The sequence below is a fragment of the Macrotis lagotis genome, chromosome 2, assembly GCF_037893015.1.
Source record: "Macrotis lagotis isolate mMagLag1 chromosome 2, bilby.v1.9.chrom.fasta, whole genome shotgun sequence".
NCBI classification, from domain to species: domain Eukaryota; kingdom Metazoa; phylum Chordata; class Mammalia; order Peramelemorphia; family Peramelidae; genus Macrotis; species Macrotis lagotis.
The window spans coordinates 204,963,958-204,982,888 of record NC_133659.1 but is presented as its reverse complement, the minus strand read 5'-3'; the positions used below and the strand labels follow the sequence as shown (position 1 = coordinate 204,982,888).

General features: G+C 37.4%; 1 protein-coding gene across 2 annotated transcripts; it reads left to right on the top strand.

Annotated features, from left to right (window-relative positions):
- The first annotated feature begins 203 nt into the window (after nucleotides 1–203).
- On the top strand, nucleotides 204–13,303 carry MRPL58 (mitochondrial ribosomal protein L58). 2 transcript variants are annotated; one of them, XM_074224617.1, is made up of 6 exons: nucleotides 204–428; nucleotides 2,194–2,230; nucleotides 7,530–7,589; nucleotides 8,363–8,445; nucleotides 8,542–8,711; nucleotides 12,164–13,303. In XM_074224617.1, the coding sequence occupies exons 1-6, from the start codon at nucleotides 240–242 to the stop codon at nucleotides 12,246–12,248; spliced, it is 624 nt and encodes a 207-aa protein (XP_074080718.1). In that variant the 5' UTR covers nucleotides 204–239; the 3' UTR covers nucleotides 12,249–13,303. The 2 variants fall into 2 exon arrangements, with proteins under 2 accessions (XP_074080718.1, XP_074080719.1); XM_074224618.1 differs by lacking the exon at nucleotides 204–428 and adding an exon at nucleotides 468–782.
- The last annotated feature ends 5,628 nt before the right edge of the window (nucleotides 13,304–18,931 follow it).

Genomic DNA, 18,931 nt, shown 5'->3' with positions numbered 1-18,931 from the left:
ATTCTGTGATAGTCACCGTGCTAAGACCACAAAGAAATGAAAAGGGGCTCCCAGTGTAATAGCAGAGAGTTAAAAAAAAAATCAACCTGTCACCCACAACGGGTCTGAGCCGGCTTTCAGCTGCCCTAGGTCTGAGAAGGGCGGAAACCACGGAGCCGGAACACTTTGCCCTAGCGCGGCGTGGCCGGCCGGACTTCCGACACGTGAACACCCACCGGAAGCAGCTGGGAGAAGGCAACATGGCGGCCGCGCGACGCCTTTGGTTACCGAGCCGGGCCCGGCTCGGGCTGACTCTTCTTCAGGTGCCCAGCCGCTACCTCTGCAGTGCTTTTCACGAGAAGGCCGCCAGTTCTGAATTCAAGAGCATTTACAGCCTGGATAAACTCTACCCCAACTCCCGCGGTCGAGAAACTGCTTGGAGGGTCCCGGTAAGAGAGAGAAGTGAGGGAGAAGCCAGGGGAGGGCCTTCTCTCGCCGCTGGGTGACGTCAGAGAGCCGACGCCTTATTGGCTAGCTGTAAGCTCGCCGGTCATGTGATGGATTCGTTGGCTGGGGTTGTCAGAGAACTGACTCGTCATTGGCTGAGCTTGGGGTTTTCAGAGAGCTGGCGCATCATTGGCTGGGCTTGGACCCTGGCTTGTGTCTGACAGCATCTCATTGGCTGGGTTTTGGGGTCCTGCGATTCCTCTGGTTAAGCGGGGCACTAGATGTTAGCAAAGAAAGCCCCTGCAGGAGCCCACCTGCCCTTTTGCAGGACTCTCGTGACCCCATCACGGCTTAAGGTTAGCAGCGCTCGGAGTCGCAGGCTTATCTTGCTAAGAGTAGTCGAGGGGCGGCTGGATGACGCAGTGGATAAAGCACCAGCCCTGGAGTCAGGAGAACCTGGGTTCAAATCCGGTCTCAGACATTTAATAATGACCTAGCCGTGTGGCCTTTGGGCAAGCCGCTTAACCCCATTGCCTTGCAAAAAAAAAAAAAAGAACATCAAATGCAGCCTCACTTAGTGGATGGGAGAAACTGAGGCCCAGTAGTAGACTAGTCAGTTTTAGAGGCCAGCTATCCTTAAATAGTGACAAAGCTGATAAAAGGACAGTAATGCTTCCCAAATGCAGTTTGGTTTGCTAGGGAAAGTGCCCTATGACTCTTGAGTTTTCTAAACTCTTGGGCATTTTACTACTGGAAACCCCCAGGGAAAAAAGCGACATGTACCCCAATTAAAAGGAGCCACAACTTGAGGGATTTTTTTGACTTTGGCATTCTTTAGTTTTAAATTAAAACAACAACAACAACAAAAAAAAAAAAACCAGAATCCAACAATGAATTGTTGGTTGTTATCCCAAGTTTAAGGATTCTAAGAAATCCAACTATTTTGCTTTCTTTCACTTTGGAATTTTTGCTATATTACAGAATCTTTTTTTCTACTCCATTCTTTGATGCTAACCTTGGAGTGCTGGACTGCAAGGTGAAAAGGAAGAGTAGATTCAATGGTCTCATAAGATCTCAAACAAAGAGAATGAGTTAGGACCTCAAATTTGATGACTTGGGGGGGCAGTATTTTATTTGAGATTAAGTAGAAATTCCAAATTGAGACAGCTTACGTTTGCAAAATATTTCCAAAACAGTCACATCATTTCAGGAGTTGGCAACTGACAGCCTTTTGCTTTTTTTGGGGGGGGGGGTTCCAAGGGTTAAGTGACTTGCCCAAGGCCACACAGCTAGAATTATTAAGTGTCTTAGGCAGTATTTGAACTCAGATCCTCCTGACTCCAGTGCTGGTGCTCTATCCACTATATCACCTTGCTGCCCCCAACTGACTGCTTTTTTTCCTTCAGCCCAACCTAATAATTGTTTTTATTTTTTTAGTTTTAGTTTTTGCAAGGCAGTGGGGTTAAGTGGCTTGCCCAAGGCCACACGGCTAAGTAATTAAGTGTCTGAGGCTGGATTTGAACTCAGGTACTCCTGATTCCAGGGCCGGTGCTCTATTCACTGCGCCACCTAGCCGCCCCGACTTTTTTTTATTTTTAAAGTATAAAAGTCATCCTAGGTCCCCACCAAATATCCAGATTTCTTTTTCATGCTGTTGTTTTCTAACCCACTTTCTTAAATCATCCAGGAAAAAGATTCCACTATCCCCATATTTTACTTAGCATTGTACCTCTTTCTTTAATATTAAGTGTGTTATATCTATTGTAGGATGATGCAAAGCAAGCCAGCACTGATATTCCCATAGGTAAGTCAGCTTTTGCCTCTTCACTGTCTTAGAATACCAAATTATTCTTCCAAAGAGTTTCTCTCATGCCATCCACATCCAGAGAAAGAACTCTGGAATCTGAATGCAGACCAAAGCATACAATTTTCAGTTTTTAAAATTAGTTTTATTTATTTATTTATTTTGCCCTCTCGTGATCTTTCCCCCTCCTTTTATTCTGATTCTTCTTTTCACCTGTCTAATATGGAATTATATCAGATTACTTCCTGTAAACTGTGGAACTTAAAATTTTACAAAAATGAATTTTGAAAACTATCTTTACATGTAAATTTAAAAAAAAGAAAAATTATATTAAAAAGAAAAGTTTTAAGTTGAAAGTTCTATTGAGTATCAGCTGTAATAGGTTACCACTGATACCTTATGTTGCTTCTTTATAACTATTTCAGGAAGCTAGCTAGACAAACCACAGAATACTAACTTTCCTCACTGTCATTCTCTCTCCTTTTCCTTGTGAGTTGTTTGATCAATAAGATTGCTTTTTCTTAGATTATGGTATCATAGAATTGGAAGGGAATGTGATGATTCAGTTCTATTAAGCAAGCATTTATTATTTGTTAATAATTTATTAAATTATCACTATGTTTAATGTAGGCCACACAGTAGATACAGAGTAAGCCTAAAGTCAGGAAGATTCATCTTCCTGAGTTCAAATGTGGCCTCAAACACTAGCCATGTGACCCTGGGCAAGTCACTTAACCTGATTTGCCTCAGTATCTTTATCTGTCAAGTAAGGAAATGTCAAACTGTTGCAGTATTCTTTGCCAAGGAAAACCTAAATTGGTTCACAATCAGACACAGCTGTAACAATTGAACAACAACCATAATGTATTTTGCTAAATATGAGGTCCAAATAAAAAGTAAATAGTCCCTGGCCTCAAATACCTTTTATCTCCCAGTAATACATATACATATTAAAATAAACAGAAAATAATTTGAGAAAGGAGAGAGTACTAATTGCATGGGGAGACTGGAATGGCTTTTCCTTAGGAGGTAGCACTGACCTGAGCTCTGAAGGAAGCTCTGCTCTGAGATGCAAAGGTGAGATATATGTTACAACCATGTGAGAAATGAAGTGTTGAATTCAAGGCAAAACTAGTAGGAAAGTGCAACTTATCTTTAGAATACATGACAGGCACTGTTTTAAATCTGAAAAGTTAGGTAAAAGTCAAAGTTTGAAATGCCAAGTTGTGACATTGTCTTAGTGGCAATATAAAGCCACTGATTATTGCTAAATGGAAAATGATACGGTCAGACTTCGTTTTAGGAATGTTAGATTTGTCAGCTATGGGAAGGATAGAATATAGAGGACTGAGGCTGGAAATGGGAGGTCAATTAGGAAATTACAGCAGTGGACCAGTAGAGAGGCAAATAGTGACTCAACTAGTGGTCATGTGAGAGAAGAGAAAGGAATGGATTTGAAAAAAGTTATGGAAGTGTAATAAACAAGACTTGGTAACTGATTGAACATGTAAAGTAAGGGAGAGGGAAGAATTAAGAATGACTCAAAGGTTGCAAATCTGACTAGAAAGATAGATGTGCAATAACAGAAATAAAAATGTTTGGATGAAGAGAGAGGCCTTTGACATATTAAATTTGACCTGCTGAGATATATATGTGTGTGTGTGTTTATATCCAACGTTGGATTTGAAATTTTCTCATTTTTATAGCTGAAGAAATGTAGGCTCTGGGACATTAATTGATTTGCCAGCCACACAGTGATTTTTGGTGGCAGAGCCAAGACTCAAGAACACAAATCCATTGTTCCTCTATTTCACCTATACTTCAGTGTAAGACAATTAAGATCCTGGTGTGGTTTGTCATTATATTTCAGCTTTTAAAACTATCCTAATTTTAAAAATAAAAAAAAATTTGCAGTCAACAGGTCTGAGTGCCCTGTAATTTTTTTTTTAAACTAGGCAGGAGATCTGGATTTTAGATTCAATTTTTCATTGACTGTAAATAATTAATTCTTTATTTTCTTTAGTCTTCCCATCTATAAAATGAGCATAATAAAAATACCTGCCTCTTCCTTTCTTACCAGAATTCTGAATATAAGGATAATCTCCATGAAGCTTATTGAATATAGATGTTCTATTAAAAAGAAGATAGTTGACATTAATAATAAAAGGTTTTTATTTAAGGAACACAAATATGTAATACTGAGTACCATTGTCTAGAGGATAAGTAGTAAAAGAATATGAATACATTTTTTTCCCTCAAGAAACAAGTGTTTTGTTAAACTAATTTTGACCCTTCACTACTTCTTTAATTAGATTACTCTAATAGTGATAGCTTATATTTGGATAATGTTTCCTGGCACATATTCAGCTGTGAACTACTATTCACAAATTAAGCAAAATAATTTTTAAATCCTTCAAAACATAATTTCCTACTGTGTGTGATAAAAATACACTAAAGAAAATTTTCAGAGACTAGTCTGAGCAAAAGAAAATTTTTATTTGCTTTTCTCAAGAGAGGGGGAAGACACATGATCAAAGAGCTGTGCCTAAAGGATAGTCAAGCAAGATTATTTGGGTCCTAATGCAGGTCCCCCCCTCCCTAACTACCTTCTCCTTTAACCCATTGGCTCATCTCCAGAGGTACAAGTTTATTCGAGGAAAATCTACCCCAGCAACAAGCACAGAGAAAAGATTGAAATGTTTTCATAATATTTTTCCCAGATGAAGTAACTTGGGACCTTTATCACTATCTTAAGGATGTAATGTCTATGGTTAGACTGTCCTCCCAGTTTGCAAAAATAGTCCTATAAAGCAGGTGACTCATGAGCTTCTCTTTTGGAATGCAAGGTCTTTCTATAATAGTCTATTTTCCTTAATATTTCTTAACTCTGAGAGGGCTTCACTAAGAATATTAACACAGTGAAGGTTTTACTGGGAATATTCCACTCACTATATTAATCAGGCTGAAAATGTATGTTTATTCATTTTAAATTCATTCCCTCTCTGCTAACAGGGAAATGTCATGTTTCTTCATCTTTTTTTTTTTTGGACTTGTAATTATTGTTGCATTGATCAGAGTTCCAAAGCCTTTCTAACTTGTTTTTCTATATAATCTTGTTATTGTAAAAATTGTTCTCCTAGTTCTGCTTATTTAACTCTGCATTAATGTATTTTTTTATTTATTTAAGGCAATGGGATTAAGTGACTTGCCCAAGGTCACACAGTTATGCGATTATTAAGTGCCTGAGGTCAGATTTGAACTCAGGTACTCCTGACTCCAGGGCTGGTGCTCTATCCACTGTGTCACCTAGTTGCCCCTGCATTAATGTATTCTTAAAGATCTTCCCAGTTTCCTCTGAAAATTTCCTCTGAAATTTCATGTGGAACAATAATATTTCATTATATTCAAAAACCACAATTTGATTAGCCATTTTCCAGGAGGAGGATACTCCCTTAGTTTCTCATGAAAATAACTGCTATAAATAGTTCTGTACATATAGATATTTCCCCTCTTTCTTTGATGACTTTGGTAGAGGCCTGGTGGGAAGTAGTATAGATATGCATAGTTTGATCACTTTCTGGGCATAATTCCAAATTATTTTCCCCAAGTTTGTGCTAGGAAGCCATGAACAAACTTTTCAAAGAAGAATATAATCTAATAATCATGAAAGCTTGCTCCAAATCACAATAATAAAAGAAATGCCTAAAGTTTTTTATCTCACACCCAGCAAACTGGAAATTATAAAAAAAAAAAAAAGGAAACAATCAATGTTAGAGAAATTGTTGAAAGAGACACCCTAATGCACTGTTGGGCAGGTTCTGAAGTAGCCCAACCCTTATGGAAAGCAATTTTGGAGCTGTACTGTATATCTTTATTCTTTGATCCAGAGATTCCACTCTTAGGCATACTCCAAGGAGATCAAAAATAAAAAGAATTGTCCTATCTACATCAAAATATTTATGACAGCCCTTTTTGTGGTTGCCAAAAACTAGAAGCAAAGTAGATATCCATAAGTTGTAGAATGGTTAAAACAAATTGTGGTATATGAATATAATGGAATATTACTGAACTGTATGAAGGGAGGATTATGAAGAATTCAGAAAAAAATTAAAAGACATGTACATAATGACTATAACAGTATAAATACAAAGAACAAAAGAAAAATTAAGATATACTCTGGGAAATTATAATATCCAAGTTTGTCCCTAAAAAAGACAAAAGGAAATATACCTCCCTCAATTGGAATTAAAGATAATTATAAGTATGACATATTTATATATACTATTACTTGGTTAATAGATTAATTTTGATGAACTCCTTTTTTTCCTCTCTTGGATTTTTATTTCTCTAATTATACAGTGACCCTTCTTGCCAAGGCCAATTACTTTACATATTAATTCTGTCCTCTTCTATGTTTTTTTTAAGATTTTTGCAAGGCAAATGGGGTTAAGTGGCTTGCCCAAGGCCACACAGCTAGGTAATTATTAAGTGTCTGAGGCTGAATTTGAATTCAGGTACTCCTGACTCCAGGGCCGGAGCTCTATCCACTTTGCCACCTAGCTGCCCCCCCTTCCATTTTCTTTAGCAGACTGCTTATACTATCATATTCTCTCTTTCCCTTCCTTCTTTTCCTCTCTCTCTGTCCCTCTTTTTCCCTTCCTCCATCTACTTACTAATTCCTTCCTTGCTACACAAACATGCCCAAGTCAAGTCTTCCCGCTTTATGAAAAAACCTTCACTACTACCATGTCCAATATCTTTCTTCCCCTTTACTCCTTGATAAAACTGACTACACTCAGGACCTCCATTTCCTTTTCTCTCTCACTTTTTTCTAAACCTCTTACAATCTGATTGTCAGATTCTTCATTCTACTGAAACTGGTTCCTCTAAAGTTAACTCATTGTGTCCAAAATAGAGTACTCCAGGGGCAGCTACAGCACTGGCCTTGGATTCAGGAGGACCTGAGTTCAAATCCAGCCTCAGACCCGTAATAATTAGCTAGCTGTGTGAACTTGGGAAAGTCACTAACCCCATTGCCTTACCAAAAAAAGACTATGAGCTCCTTCAGTCATTGTTTTTTCTTTTTCTTTATATGCCCAATTCTTTGCAAAGTACCTTACATGTAATTGCAATTGATAAATGCTTATTGATAAATTATTTTTATTTTTGTTATAAATAATAGCTTGCTGGGTGGGGAGAATATAATAAAAAAGGTGATATAAAAAAAGGAACAATACAAAAAAATTTAAAAGTGAATTGGTAAACAACTCATTTTGACCTTTGTTCTTCTATCTTGCAGATCGTTTGCAAATATCTTATTCCAAGAGTAGTGGTCCCGGAGGGCAAAATGTTAATAAAGGTACCTCAAAGCTTTTTTTTTTTTGTATTAAGACTAAATGCTAAATTGCCTAGGGAACTTTACAGTAACATTCAAGTAGAATAAAGACTAATAATAATCCTGTCCTTCACTCTGGCCTCTGACCTGATTCTGGAGCCCTAAGTCCATGTATAATTCAAGGTAGGAAATAGTGCAAGCCTACTGCTTTGCCATAAACATGTTTATGGCATCATTCAGATAGGTACTTTTCCTCCCTGCTCTTTTCAGATGTGGAAAAGAAACATTGCATTGAGCATACATATGAAAGCATTATTTTTCTTCCAAAAGTGCTTCCCCATCCCCTTTGCCTCCTTTGACTAGGTCTAACTTGAAGGACAGAGTTCATATACAGCAGTCTTAGCTCTACTGCTAAATAATGGTTGCCTTGTCAAAGCCATTTTATCCCTTTGGACCTCTGTTTTTTCATTTATAAATAAAAGGGTTGGATCAGGAGGTTTGGTTCTTCTGGTCAGAACCAAAATTATATAATAAAAGTGGATGTAGCAACTTACCCCCTAAAACAATAAAATTAATTTCTATTTTAAAAAAAAAACTTTAAGATTATTAAGATTCCTTCCATCTGCAAATCCTCTGAACTTCACATTCCAGAATTTGAAACATTAGATTCCTTTCTTCTTGGAGAAGCACCAAGAAAGGATTATAATTTAACTTCTTAGGACTGTAAGTGTAAAATGTTTTTGTTATTTTCAAGGATTCTCAGTGAACTTACATTATATTTGCTCTCTCATTCATAGTAAATACCAAGGCTGAAGTCCGATTCCATTTAGCAACAGCAGACTGGATTGCAGAGCCTGTTCAGCAAAAGATTGCTGTCTTGGTAACTAACTGCTTTTTCAAACCCTTTTAACCTTTAATTCTGTTTAAGCCTTTATATTTTTCACTGTGAAATTTTGAATTTTTTTTCTTACTCCAGTTCAAAAATAAAATCAGCAAATCAGGAGAGCTGATTATTACCTCTGATTCTAGCCGATATCAGTTTCGAAATTTGGCAAATTGCCTCCAAAAAATTAAAGACATGATTGCCCAGGCCAGCCAAGTGCCCAAGGAGCCATCCAAAGAAGATGCTGTGCTTCGAAGGATCAGGTATTAGAAAGTTCCCTGAATATTGGATTTTCCAAGACCTCCTTTCTGAAAGAGTTCAAATACACCAGGGTTTTTTTTTATTTAATATTCTCATTTTGTACAAATAATTTTTTTACATTAATAAAATATTCTTGTTTAAGAATAAATGAAATACCCCCTCCCCCCCATAAATATAGACTTCCTTGAGTGATAAAGTAAAGGGGAGAGAAAAAAAATTAAAATAAAAAAATAATAGTAATAATTGTAGGTATGGCCAGGTGGCGCAATGGATAGAGCACCAGCCCTGGAGCCACAAGCACCCGAGCCCACATCTGGCCCCATACACCCAACAATCACCCAGTCGTGTTGACATGCAAGCACCCGAACCCCACTGCCCTGCAAAAACCAAAAAAAAAGGGAAAAAAAGACCCAAAATAAAATAAAATAGTAATAATAGTAGGGGTGGCTGGGTGGTGGACAGAGCATTGGCCCTTGAGCCAGGAGCACCTGAGTCCAAATCCAGCCTCAGACACACAACAATCACCCAGCTATGGGGCCCCAGGCAGGCCACCCAACCCCATCTGCCCTGCACCTCACCCCCAAAATAATAATAATAAAAAATGTGCTTGAGTCTTTGTTCCAACATCTCTGTCACGGGTGGATCACATTCTTTATGATAAGTCCATGGCAAAAGTTACTTCTATATTTTTCCACTGTTGCCATTATTGATTACAACTCCCTCCTTTCGTTTTCTCCACTACCATGTACTATATTTTCTCTCTCCTTTCACTCTGACTCTGCTGTAGGGTAGCTGAGTAGCCCAGCAGACAGATCCCTGGTCCTGGGGCCAAAAGGGCCCTGAGCCCCCATACCACCCCTTAGGCCCAGCATCCACCTGGCCCTATGATCTGGGACAGGCCATCCAATCCCAGCCCCTTGCAAGAAGTAAAAAAGAAAATGTGTTATATCTGACCACTCTCCCCCCATGGTCTGTCCTCTCCTCTATGATTCACATCCCCCCCTTCCCCCTGTCTCCCCTCTCTCCATGTTACTCCAGATGCCTATACCCCATTGAGTATATATGCTGTTTCCTCTCCTAACCACCTCTGATGAGAGCGAAATTTTCCCTCATTCCCCCTTGCCTCCCCCCCTTCCATATCATTGCAATAGCTCATTGTAATAAAGAAAAATCTTATTATATGAAATATCTTGGCCTATTCCCCCTCTCCTTTTCCTTTCTCCCATTACATTTCCCTTTTTTTCTATTGACTCCATTTTTACACCATATTTTATCTTCAAATTCAGCTTTCTCAGCTGAATTGCTTCAGCTATAAAAGCTCTCTTTACCTGCTCTATTAACTGAGAAGGTTCATATGAGTATTATCAATGTCATTTTTCTATACAGGAATACATGCAGTTCATCATCATTAAGTCCCTCATATTTTCCCCTTCTCCAATCTCTATGCTTCACCCAAGTCCTGTAATCTGAAGATCAAACCTTCTGTTCAGCTCTGGGCCATTCCAACAGGAACATTTGAAATTCCCCTGGTTCATTGAAAGTCCATCTTTTTCCCTGGAAGAGGACATTCAGCTTTGCTGGGTAGTTGATTCTTGGCTGCATTCTAAGCTAAATTTGCCTTCTGGTATATTATATTCCAAGCCCTACGAGCTTCCAATGTAGTTGCTGCTAAGTCCTGTGTGATCCTGACTGCAGCTCCACGATATTTGAACTGTGTCCTTCTGGCTGCTTGTAATATTTTCTCTTTGACTTGGGAGTTCTGGAACTTGGCTATAATATTCCTAGGGGTTGGTTTTTTGGGATCTCTTTCTCGGGGGGATCGGTGGATTCTCTCCATTTCTATTTTGCCCTCTGCTTCTAGAATATCAAGGCAATTTTCCTGTAGTAATTCTTTGAAAATGATGTCAAGGCTCTTTTCCTGATCATGACTTTCAGGTATTCCAATAATTTTTAAATTATCTTTCCTAAGTCTGTTTTCCATATCAGTTGTTTTTTCAATGAGATATTTCACATTTTCTTCTAATTTTTCATTTTTTGGTTTTGACTCCTGATTTCTGGTAAATTCATCAATCTCCCTGAATTCTATTCTTTGTATGAAGGATTTGTTCTCCTCAGAGAGTTTTCTTATCTCTTTTTCCATCTGGCCAATTTTGCTTTTTAAAGCATTCTTCTCCTCAATGACTTTTTGAACTGTTTTATCTATTTGACCTAAGCTGGTTTTTAGCATACTATTTTCTTCAGCATTTTTTTGGATTTCCTTGACTAAGCTGCTGACCTCATTTTCATGTTTTTCCTGCATCTCTCTCATTTCTTTTCCCAGTTTTTCTTCTAACTCCCTCATTTGATTTTCAAAGTCTTCTTTAAACTCTGTCATAGCCTGAGCCCAATTTCTGTTTTTCTTGGAGTCTTTAGATGTAGGAGCTTGTGCTTCCTCATCTTCAGACTGAGTATTTTGATCCTTCTTGGGCTCATTTTCAAAATATTTCTCAATGGTGTTCCTCTTTTTTCTCTGCTTGCTCATTTTCCCAGCCTAAGCCTGTTTTTGGGGTGCTTCCTGAGCTTTTGGGACACTCCCATAAAGGTCTCAGTATGTGAGGCTCTGTCCTCCCTCCTGGTCTGTGAATGACCATAAGCGCCCCCCTCTGCCACGGGGCCGAGGTGGGGGGCCCCTGCTGTTCTATGGGGGGCCTAGACTGGGATCAGGATCTGAATGTGTTCAGAGCCCCAGAGTCCTGTTCCAGGGCAGAGGACAGAGCTCTGCAGTCTCTCTCTCTCTTCACTCCCCTCCCTAGGTTCAATGGGCTCATGCCCTGGGGGCTCCTGCTTAGGGGCTCCACCTGCTTCTCTGTTTCCTGAATCTGGGCTGAGGTGGCCAGGCTGCTCACTGTGTGCCCTGAGGGCTGGGCTCTCATGTGCTCGCTCTGGCAGAGGTCCCCTGCTGTTCCCCCAATTTGTGCCTGGTGCTCCCTGGGGTGTAGCTCAGGAAACTGCCCCACTGCTGTGAGCTGTGGCTCCCACTGCCCTGGGTCTGCCTCCAGGAGGCTGAAGTTCTTTCGCTCTGGCGGGCCACCCCTCCAACCCCAGGGAGCAGAGCCTTTCTGCTCTTTTCTAGGTTACCTTGAGTAGGAGAACTGCTTCCCTGGGTCCCTCTGTGGGTTCTGTCTCACGAAAATTTAGAGTCCTTAGCTTATGAGTTTTATCAGAGAGCGCATAAGATGCAGTCCTTTCTTGTCACCATCTTGGCTCCGCCCCCTACACCAGGGTTTTGAAGGTATTTTAAGGAATCAGGACTTATGAACAGACTTTATGATACTTTATGATATAAAGAAGATAAAGATTCTGAATGGGAAGGCAAGAGCTTACCTATAGATCTCATTGCGTTCTTTCGGCTCTGTGTTGTTCCTCCCTTCACTTTGAAAGCAAATAGGCATATTTTCTTGCTTTTTGTTTTCAGGGTGGAAAATATGAATCGTGAAAGGCTAAAACAGAAGAGAATCCATTCCACCATAAAGGCAAGCAGGAAAGTAGATATGGATTGAATTCAACTTCCAGCTGCCTGAAGCCGATCTTTTAAGACTGGTTTTGCTTATGACACAGCATCGTTCTTTAATATGAGGAATCATGGTACGTGAACTTGTAAGTCAGAAAGACTGCAGATCACCAGTATGCGTTCCATGCAATTCAAAGCATACCAGTGAGAAACTCATGTCACTCTCTTTGAGAACTTTGAGTCTAGCAACTGCAATTGGCAGTCATTCAGGGACACAAAGAGACTGTCTCTAGTGTAATAAATAAAAAGGTATACCTCTTTGTATTTAACAATAAAATATTCTCAGTGATTTGGTTGTTCATGACTAATGTTAAGATTGTGAGCCTGAGACCCTGGGAGAATGGTGATGCTCTTAACAGATATAGAAAATTCCAAAGAAAGGGTAAGTTTGAGTGGGAAATAAATTGCCAATTGGAGATATATGACCAGAACTCAGGAATGAGATCAGACCTGGAGGTCCAATGTAGTTTGTGTCTGCACAAAAATGATCATGGGAATTGATGAAGTTATCAAGTGCTAAAGGGTATTAAGAGAGAAGAGGACCCAAGATCCTGAGGCCCCTGGGGTTTCCATAAAGGGCATGATATCAATGGCAAGAGGTCATTGTTAACATTGGAGAAAGTAATTCCAGTTGAATGATGTGGTTAGTAAACAGATTATAAAAGATCAAGTAGACTTAAGAGGAAGTAGTGGCACCAAGTGTGGACAGTTTTTAAAGGAGTTGGGCCCAGAAGGAGAGGAAAGATACAGAATAACTGGTAGGAATGATTTTATCTAGTGAGGCTTTTTCTTTTCAAGGTGGAAGAGGCTTGGGCATATATTTAGTCAACAGAGAAGAAATTAATAGAGAGGGAGAGAGGATAATAAAGGCCACAATCTGCCTCAGGTGGGAATGGGACCAAATACATATGTAGAGGGAGAAACTAAAGAAGGAACCAAGGGGGGATAATGAGAAGAGGTTTTGAGATTTAGAGGGAGGATAAGATGGAGCTAATAGTCTTTTTTTTTCAAAATTCATTTTGAAATTTAAATACAAAAAGAGTAGTTCTAGGTGCACAGCCCAACATAAGAGGATTCAACATAAAATCATTAATTTCCATTTCAAACTTTTTTTTTAAATCTGGGTAAAAATATCATACATCATTTCCAAAACTACCCTGCTTTATTCTCTCATGTGCACTCTGTTATGTATTCCCTCCCTACCCCATAGAAAAGAATACAGTTAAATACACAGGAGAAACATATACACATGTATATGTGTCATATAAACATAACACACACATACAATGTAAAACCATATTATAACAATTCTATTTCAGTTCTTTCTCTGGAGATGGGCACATCTTCCTTTTATAGGTCCTTTATAGTTGGTTTCACTATTTATGATACTCAAGATGAATCAGTTATTAAAAGTTGTTAAGATAAAATTTCTGTTACTATGAATAACATTCTCTTGGTATTGCTCATTCCACTTTTCATGCAAGTCTTTGCAAGTTTTTTATTTTTAAGTAGAGCTATACAAGTTTTTTTCTTTACAAAATCAGTTTTTAAAAAATAATACTTGATTTTTCTCTCCAATTATAATTTTAAACCTTTTAAGTTTTGAATTCCAAATTCTATTTTTTCCTCTGCCCTCCCCCTGAGATAGTAAGCAATCTGATAGACATTATATACATGTGCAGTCAAATAAAACATTTCCACAATAGTCATTTTGTGACTAACAGAAGGATGGAGAAAAAGAAAAGAAAGGAAGAAAGTCTGTATTCAGATAACATGAGTTATTTTCTAGAGTAGATAATATTTTTCATAATTGGATTGTCAGATCATTATATTGCTAAAAATAATTGTTATTTACAGTTTGTCATATAGAATTGCTATTACTGGATACAATTTTCTGATTCTGCTCACTTCTCTTTGTATCAGTTCATGAATTTTTAAACATTTTAAAATCTTAATTTTAATACAATTTTTTATTTTAAATTTCAAATTCTACCCCTCTCTCAATGTCTTCTCCCCCCACCTCCCCAAGATGTTAAGCAATCAGTTATGGGCTATACATGTATAATCATGTAAAACAAGACATGTAAAACAACTTTTTAAAATTTTTATTGAAACAATAGATAATATATTTTGATTTTCCACTTTAGTGAGAGCTCTGCAGTAGCTTGGTTTTCTTTACTAAAGCATTTAGTAAATCATAGGCAAGCCACATAAAATCACCCTGTGGACAATTACCCTTATGCAAAACATTTCCATAGTAGTTATATGTAGGGCAGCTTGATGGCACAGTGGGCAAAGCACCAGCCCTAAAGTCAGGAAAACCTGTGTTCAAATACTAGATTTACTAGCTGTGTGACCTTAGGCAAGTCACTAACTCTGATTGTCCTGCATCAGGGGCTATCTCCTGATTCATGTCTTGCCACTGAACCCATATGGCTCTAGAGAGAGTGAGACTGGTGACTTAGTACAGAATGCCCTTCACTCAAATCCAATTGATATGCTTGTCATAGCATCACCTCCCTGATGCCATGGTCTTCTTTGAGAACAAAGGACAAGGGGCAGCTAAGTGGCACAGTGGATAGAGCACCAGCCCTGGAGTCAGTAGTACCTAAGTTGAATCTGGTCTCAGACACTTAATAATTACCTAGCTGTATGGCCTTGGGCAAGCTACTTAACCCCCATTTCCTTGCAAAAACCTTTAAAAATAAAAAGACAAAAATCATCAATCATTTTATACAAGCTGTCTTGAATGAAAGAAAAAGAAGGCGGCCCATGCATGCTTCATCATGATTCCTTTGATCATTGTGTTGCTGAGAATAGCTAAGTCATTCATAGTTCATAATACAATATTGCTATTATTATTATTATATGCATTGCTCTGCTTCTGTTCACTTTACTTTGCATCAGTTCATGTAGATCTTTTCAGGTTTTTTTTCCTGAAATCATCCTGTCATTTCTTAGAGCACAATAATATTCTATCACAAAATCATATACCATAGCTTGTTTCTCAATTGATGGACATTCTTGCAATATCCAATTCTTAGCCACTACAAAAAGAGCTGTTATATTTTTGAATAAATATATTTTCTCTCTTTTTTTTAAATCTCTGAAATACAGATCTAGCAGTGGTATTGCTGGATCAAAGGTTATGCATCATTTTATAGTCCTTTGAGCATAGTTTCAAATTGCTCTCCAGATTGATTGGATCAATTCAGAACTCCATCAACATTGCATTAGTGTCCCAGTTTTTTCCCATATCCCATCTAATATATTTATCATTTTCCTTTTTGGCTATTCTAGGCAATCTAATGGTTGTAAGATGATATGTTAAGTTTAAATTTGTATTTCATTAATTAATGGTAATTTAAAATATTTTTTCTTATGACTACAGATAGTTTCAATTTATCTAAAAACTGACTGCATCCTTTACCCATTTGTCAATTGCAGAATGACATTTTTTTTTAATTAATTTGACTCACTTCTCTGAATATTTGAAAAATGAGGCCTTTAGCAGAGATACCTACCATTAAAGAAAAAATTTCTGCCGTGGCTAGGTGGTGTAGTGGATAAAGCACCAGCCCTGGAGTCAGGAGTACCTGGGTTCAAATCCGGTCTCAGACACTCAATAATTACCTAGCTGTGTGGCCTTGGGCAAGCCACTTAACCCCATTTGCCTTGCAAAAACCTAAAAAAAAGTTCTGTTTTCTACTTCCCTTCTAATTTTGGTTGTATTGATTATATTTGTACAAAACCTTTTTAACTTTATATTGTCAAAGTCATCCATTTTATATTTCATAAAGTTCTCAATATCTATTTTGGCTCTAAATTCTTCCCCTATTCATAGATCTGATGATTAAATATTTCATACTTAACTAACTTGTTTATTATGTCACACTGTATGTATAAATGACATACCCATTTTTGACCTTATCTTGGTATATGGTGTGAGATGTTGGTCTATACCTGGTTTCTGTCATATTGTTTTCCAGTTTCCCCAGCAGTTTTTGTCAAATAATGAGTATTTGTCCCAAAAGCTTAGATTTTGGGGTTTATCAAACATTAGATTCCTGTGGTCACAATTTTTTGTGTACTTAATCTATTCTACTCATCTACCACTCTATTTCTTAGGCAATACCAGATTGTTTTGATAATTACCTCTTTATAATATTTTGATATCTGTATGGCTAGACCACCTTCCTTCACATTTTTTTTCATTGATTCACTTGATACTCTTGATCTTTTGTTCTTCCAGATGAATATTGCTAGATTTTTTTCTAGCTCAGTAGAATAATTTTTTTTGTTAGTTTGGCATCACACTGAATACGTAATTTAATTTAGGTAGAATTGTTCTCTTATTGTTCTCTTGTTTTATATATATATATATATATATATATATTGGCTTGGCCTACCCATGAGCAATTAATATTTTTCAGTTGTTTAGATCTGACAGTGAAAAGTGTTTTGTAATTGTGTTTGACACATAGCCTCCCAAGTTTTTTAGTCCACAATTATTTTATTTTTTTTAGGTTTTTGCAAGGCAAATGGGGTTAAGTGGCTTGCCCCCAAGGCCACACAGCTAGGTAATTATTGAGTGTCTGAGACCGGATTTGAACCCAGGTACTCCTGACTCCAGGGCTGGTGCTTTATCCACTACGCCACCTAGCGGCCCCTCCACAATTATTTTAAATGGAATTTCTTCTAATTCTTCCTGCTGGACTTTGTTAGTAATATATAGAAGTTCTGATGATTTATGTGATTTTATTTAGTATCCTATGACTTCTGAAGCTGCTCATTAGTTTAGTTGATTCTCTGGGATTCTCTTAAGTATACCATTATATCTGCAATTCAATAAAAAGTATATGCTACCTCACATTACATTTATTCGATGCCATTCCAATCAAATTACCAAAGGGTTACTTTATAGAGCTAGGGAAAAATTAAATTCTTATGGAAAAACAGAAGATCAAGAATCTCACGGGAAATAATGAAAAAAAAGTGGGAAAGAAGAATGCCTAGCAGTCACAGATGTCAAACTATACCACAAAGTAGTAAATCCCAAAATGCTTTAGAATTGGTTAAGAAATAGAAAGATAGGGGCAGCTAGGTGGCGTAGTGGATAAAGCACCAGCCCTGGAGTCAGGAGTACCTGGGTTCAAATCCGGTCTCAGACACTCAATAATTACCTAGCTGTGTGGCCTTGGGGGCAAGCCACTTAATCCGGTCTGCCTTGCAAAAAACCTAAAAAAAAAAAAAAAAAAAAAAATAGAAAGATAGATCAGTGGAGCAGATTAAATACAAAATAATTAAAAACAAATGAACCCAGTAGGCTTCTGGTTGATAAGCACAAAGATTCCTGTTCCTGGGTTAAGAACTCCCTATTTAACTAAAACTGCTAGAAAAAATTGTAAAACACATTGGCAGAAACTAGGTTTAGACCAATACTTCACACCATAGACCAAGATGAGCTCCAAAAGGACACATGCCCTAGATGTAATAGGTTACCTCATATCTATGGACAGAAGAGTTCATGACCAAATGAGGAATAGAAATGATCACAGAGAATAAAATAGACAATTTTGATTACATGAAATTTAAAATATTTTTGCAAAAACAAAACTAATTCAGTTAAAATTTGAAAAAAAAAACCCAGATAATTGAGAAAAAAATGTTTACAAAAAATTTATCTGATGAGGATTTCATTTCTAAGATATGTAAGGAATTAATTCAAATTTATAAGAATAATATTAGCCATTTCCTTTCTAATGTGCTATATGAAATGACAAGTAGGATGCTTTCAGGAAAACCTGGAAAGACTTATATGAACTGATATGAAGTGAACAGAACCAGAACATTGTACAGACAAAACAGCAACATTGTAAGATAGTAACTGTGAATGAACTAGCTATTCTCAATAATACAATGATGTGAGACAGTCCTGATGGGCTTATGATGAAAAATGTGATCTACCTCCAGAGAAAGAACTGAGGGAGTCTGAATGCAAATCAAAGCACACTTATTTTTATTTTTCTTGGGGTGTTGACTTTGTTTTTGTTTTTCTTTTCTTTATTTTTTTGATGTATTTTCTTTTGAAACATAATTAATATGGAACTGTTTTGCATGATTGCACGTTTATAATCTATAGCATATTTCTTGCCTTTTCAAAGGGGGAGAGGAGAGCTGGGGAGAGAATCTCAAACTCAAAAAAAAATTTTAACTAATGTTACAGATTAATTTTACAAGTAAATGGAAAAAATAAAATAAAATATTTTTAAATAATACTTTTTCCTAATTTATAAGTAGTCAAAGAATACAAAAAGGCAATTTTCAGAAGAAGAAATTCAAGCTATTAATAACCATATGAAAAAATATTTCAAATCACTATTAGAGAAACACAAAACAACTCTAACAATTCCTCTCACACCCATTAGATCAGCAAAAGCTGACAAAAATGGAAAAAAGACAACTTTTGTAGAGGCTGTAGGGCAACAGTAGAATGGGTCCAGTCATTCAGGAAAGCAATCTAGAACTATGCTTCTAGAAGTACTAAAATATGTACCAACTGACCCAGCAATATCACTCCTATAAATATGGCCCAAAAATATTAAAGAGAAAAAAAGTCATTTGGAGGGGTGAGGGTCTGTGGGTATAGAGCACTGCATTATACTCTTAGAC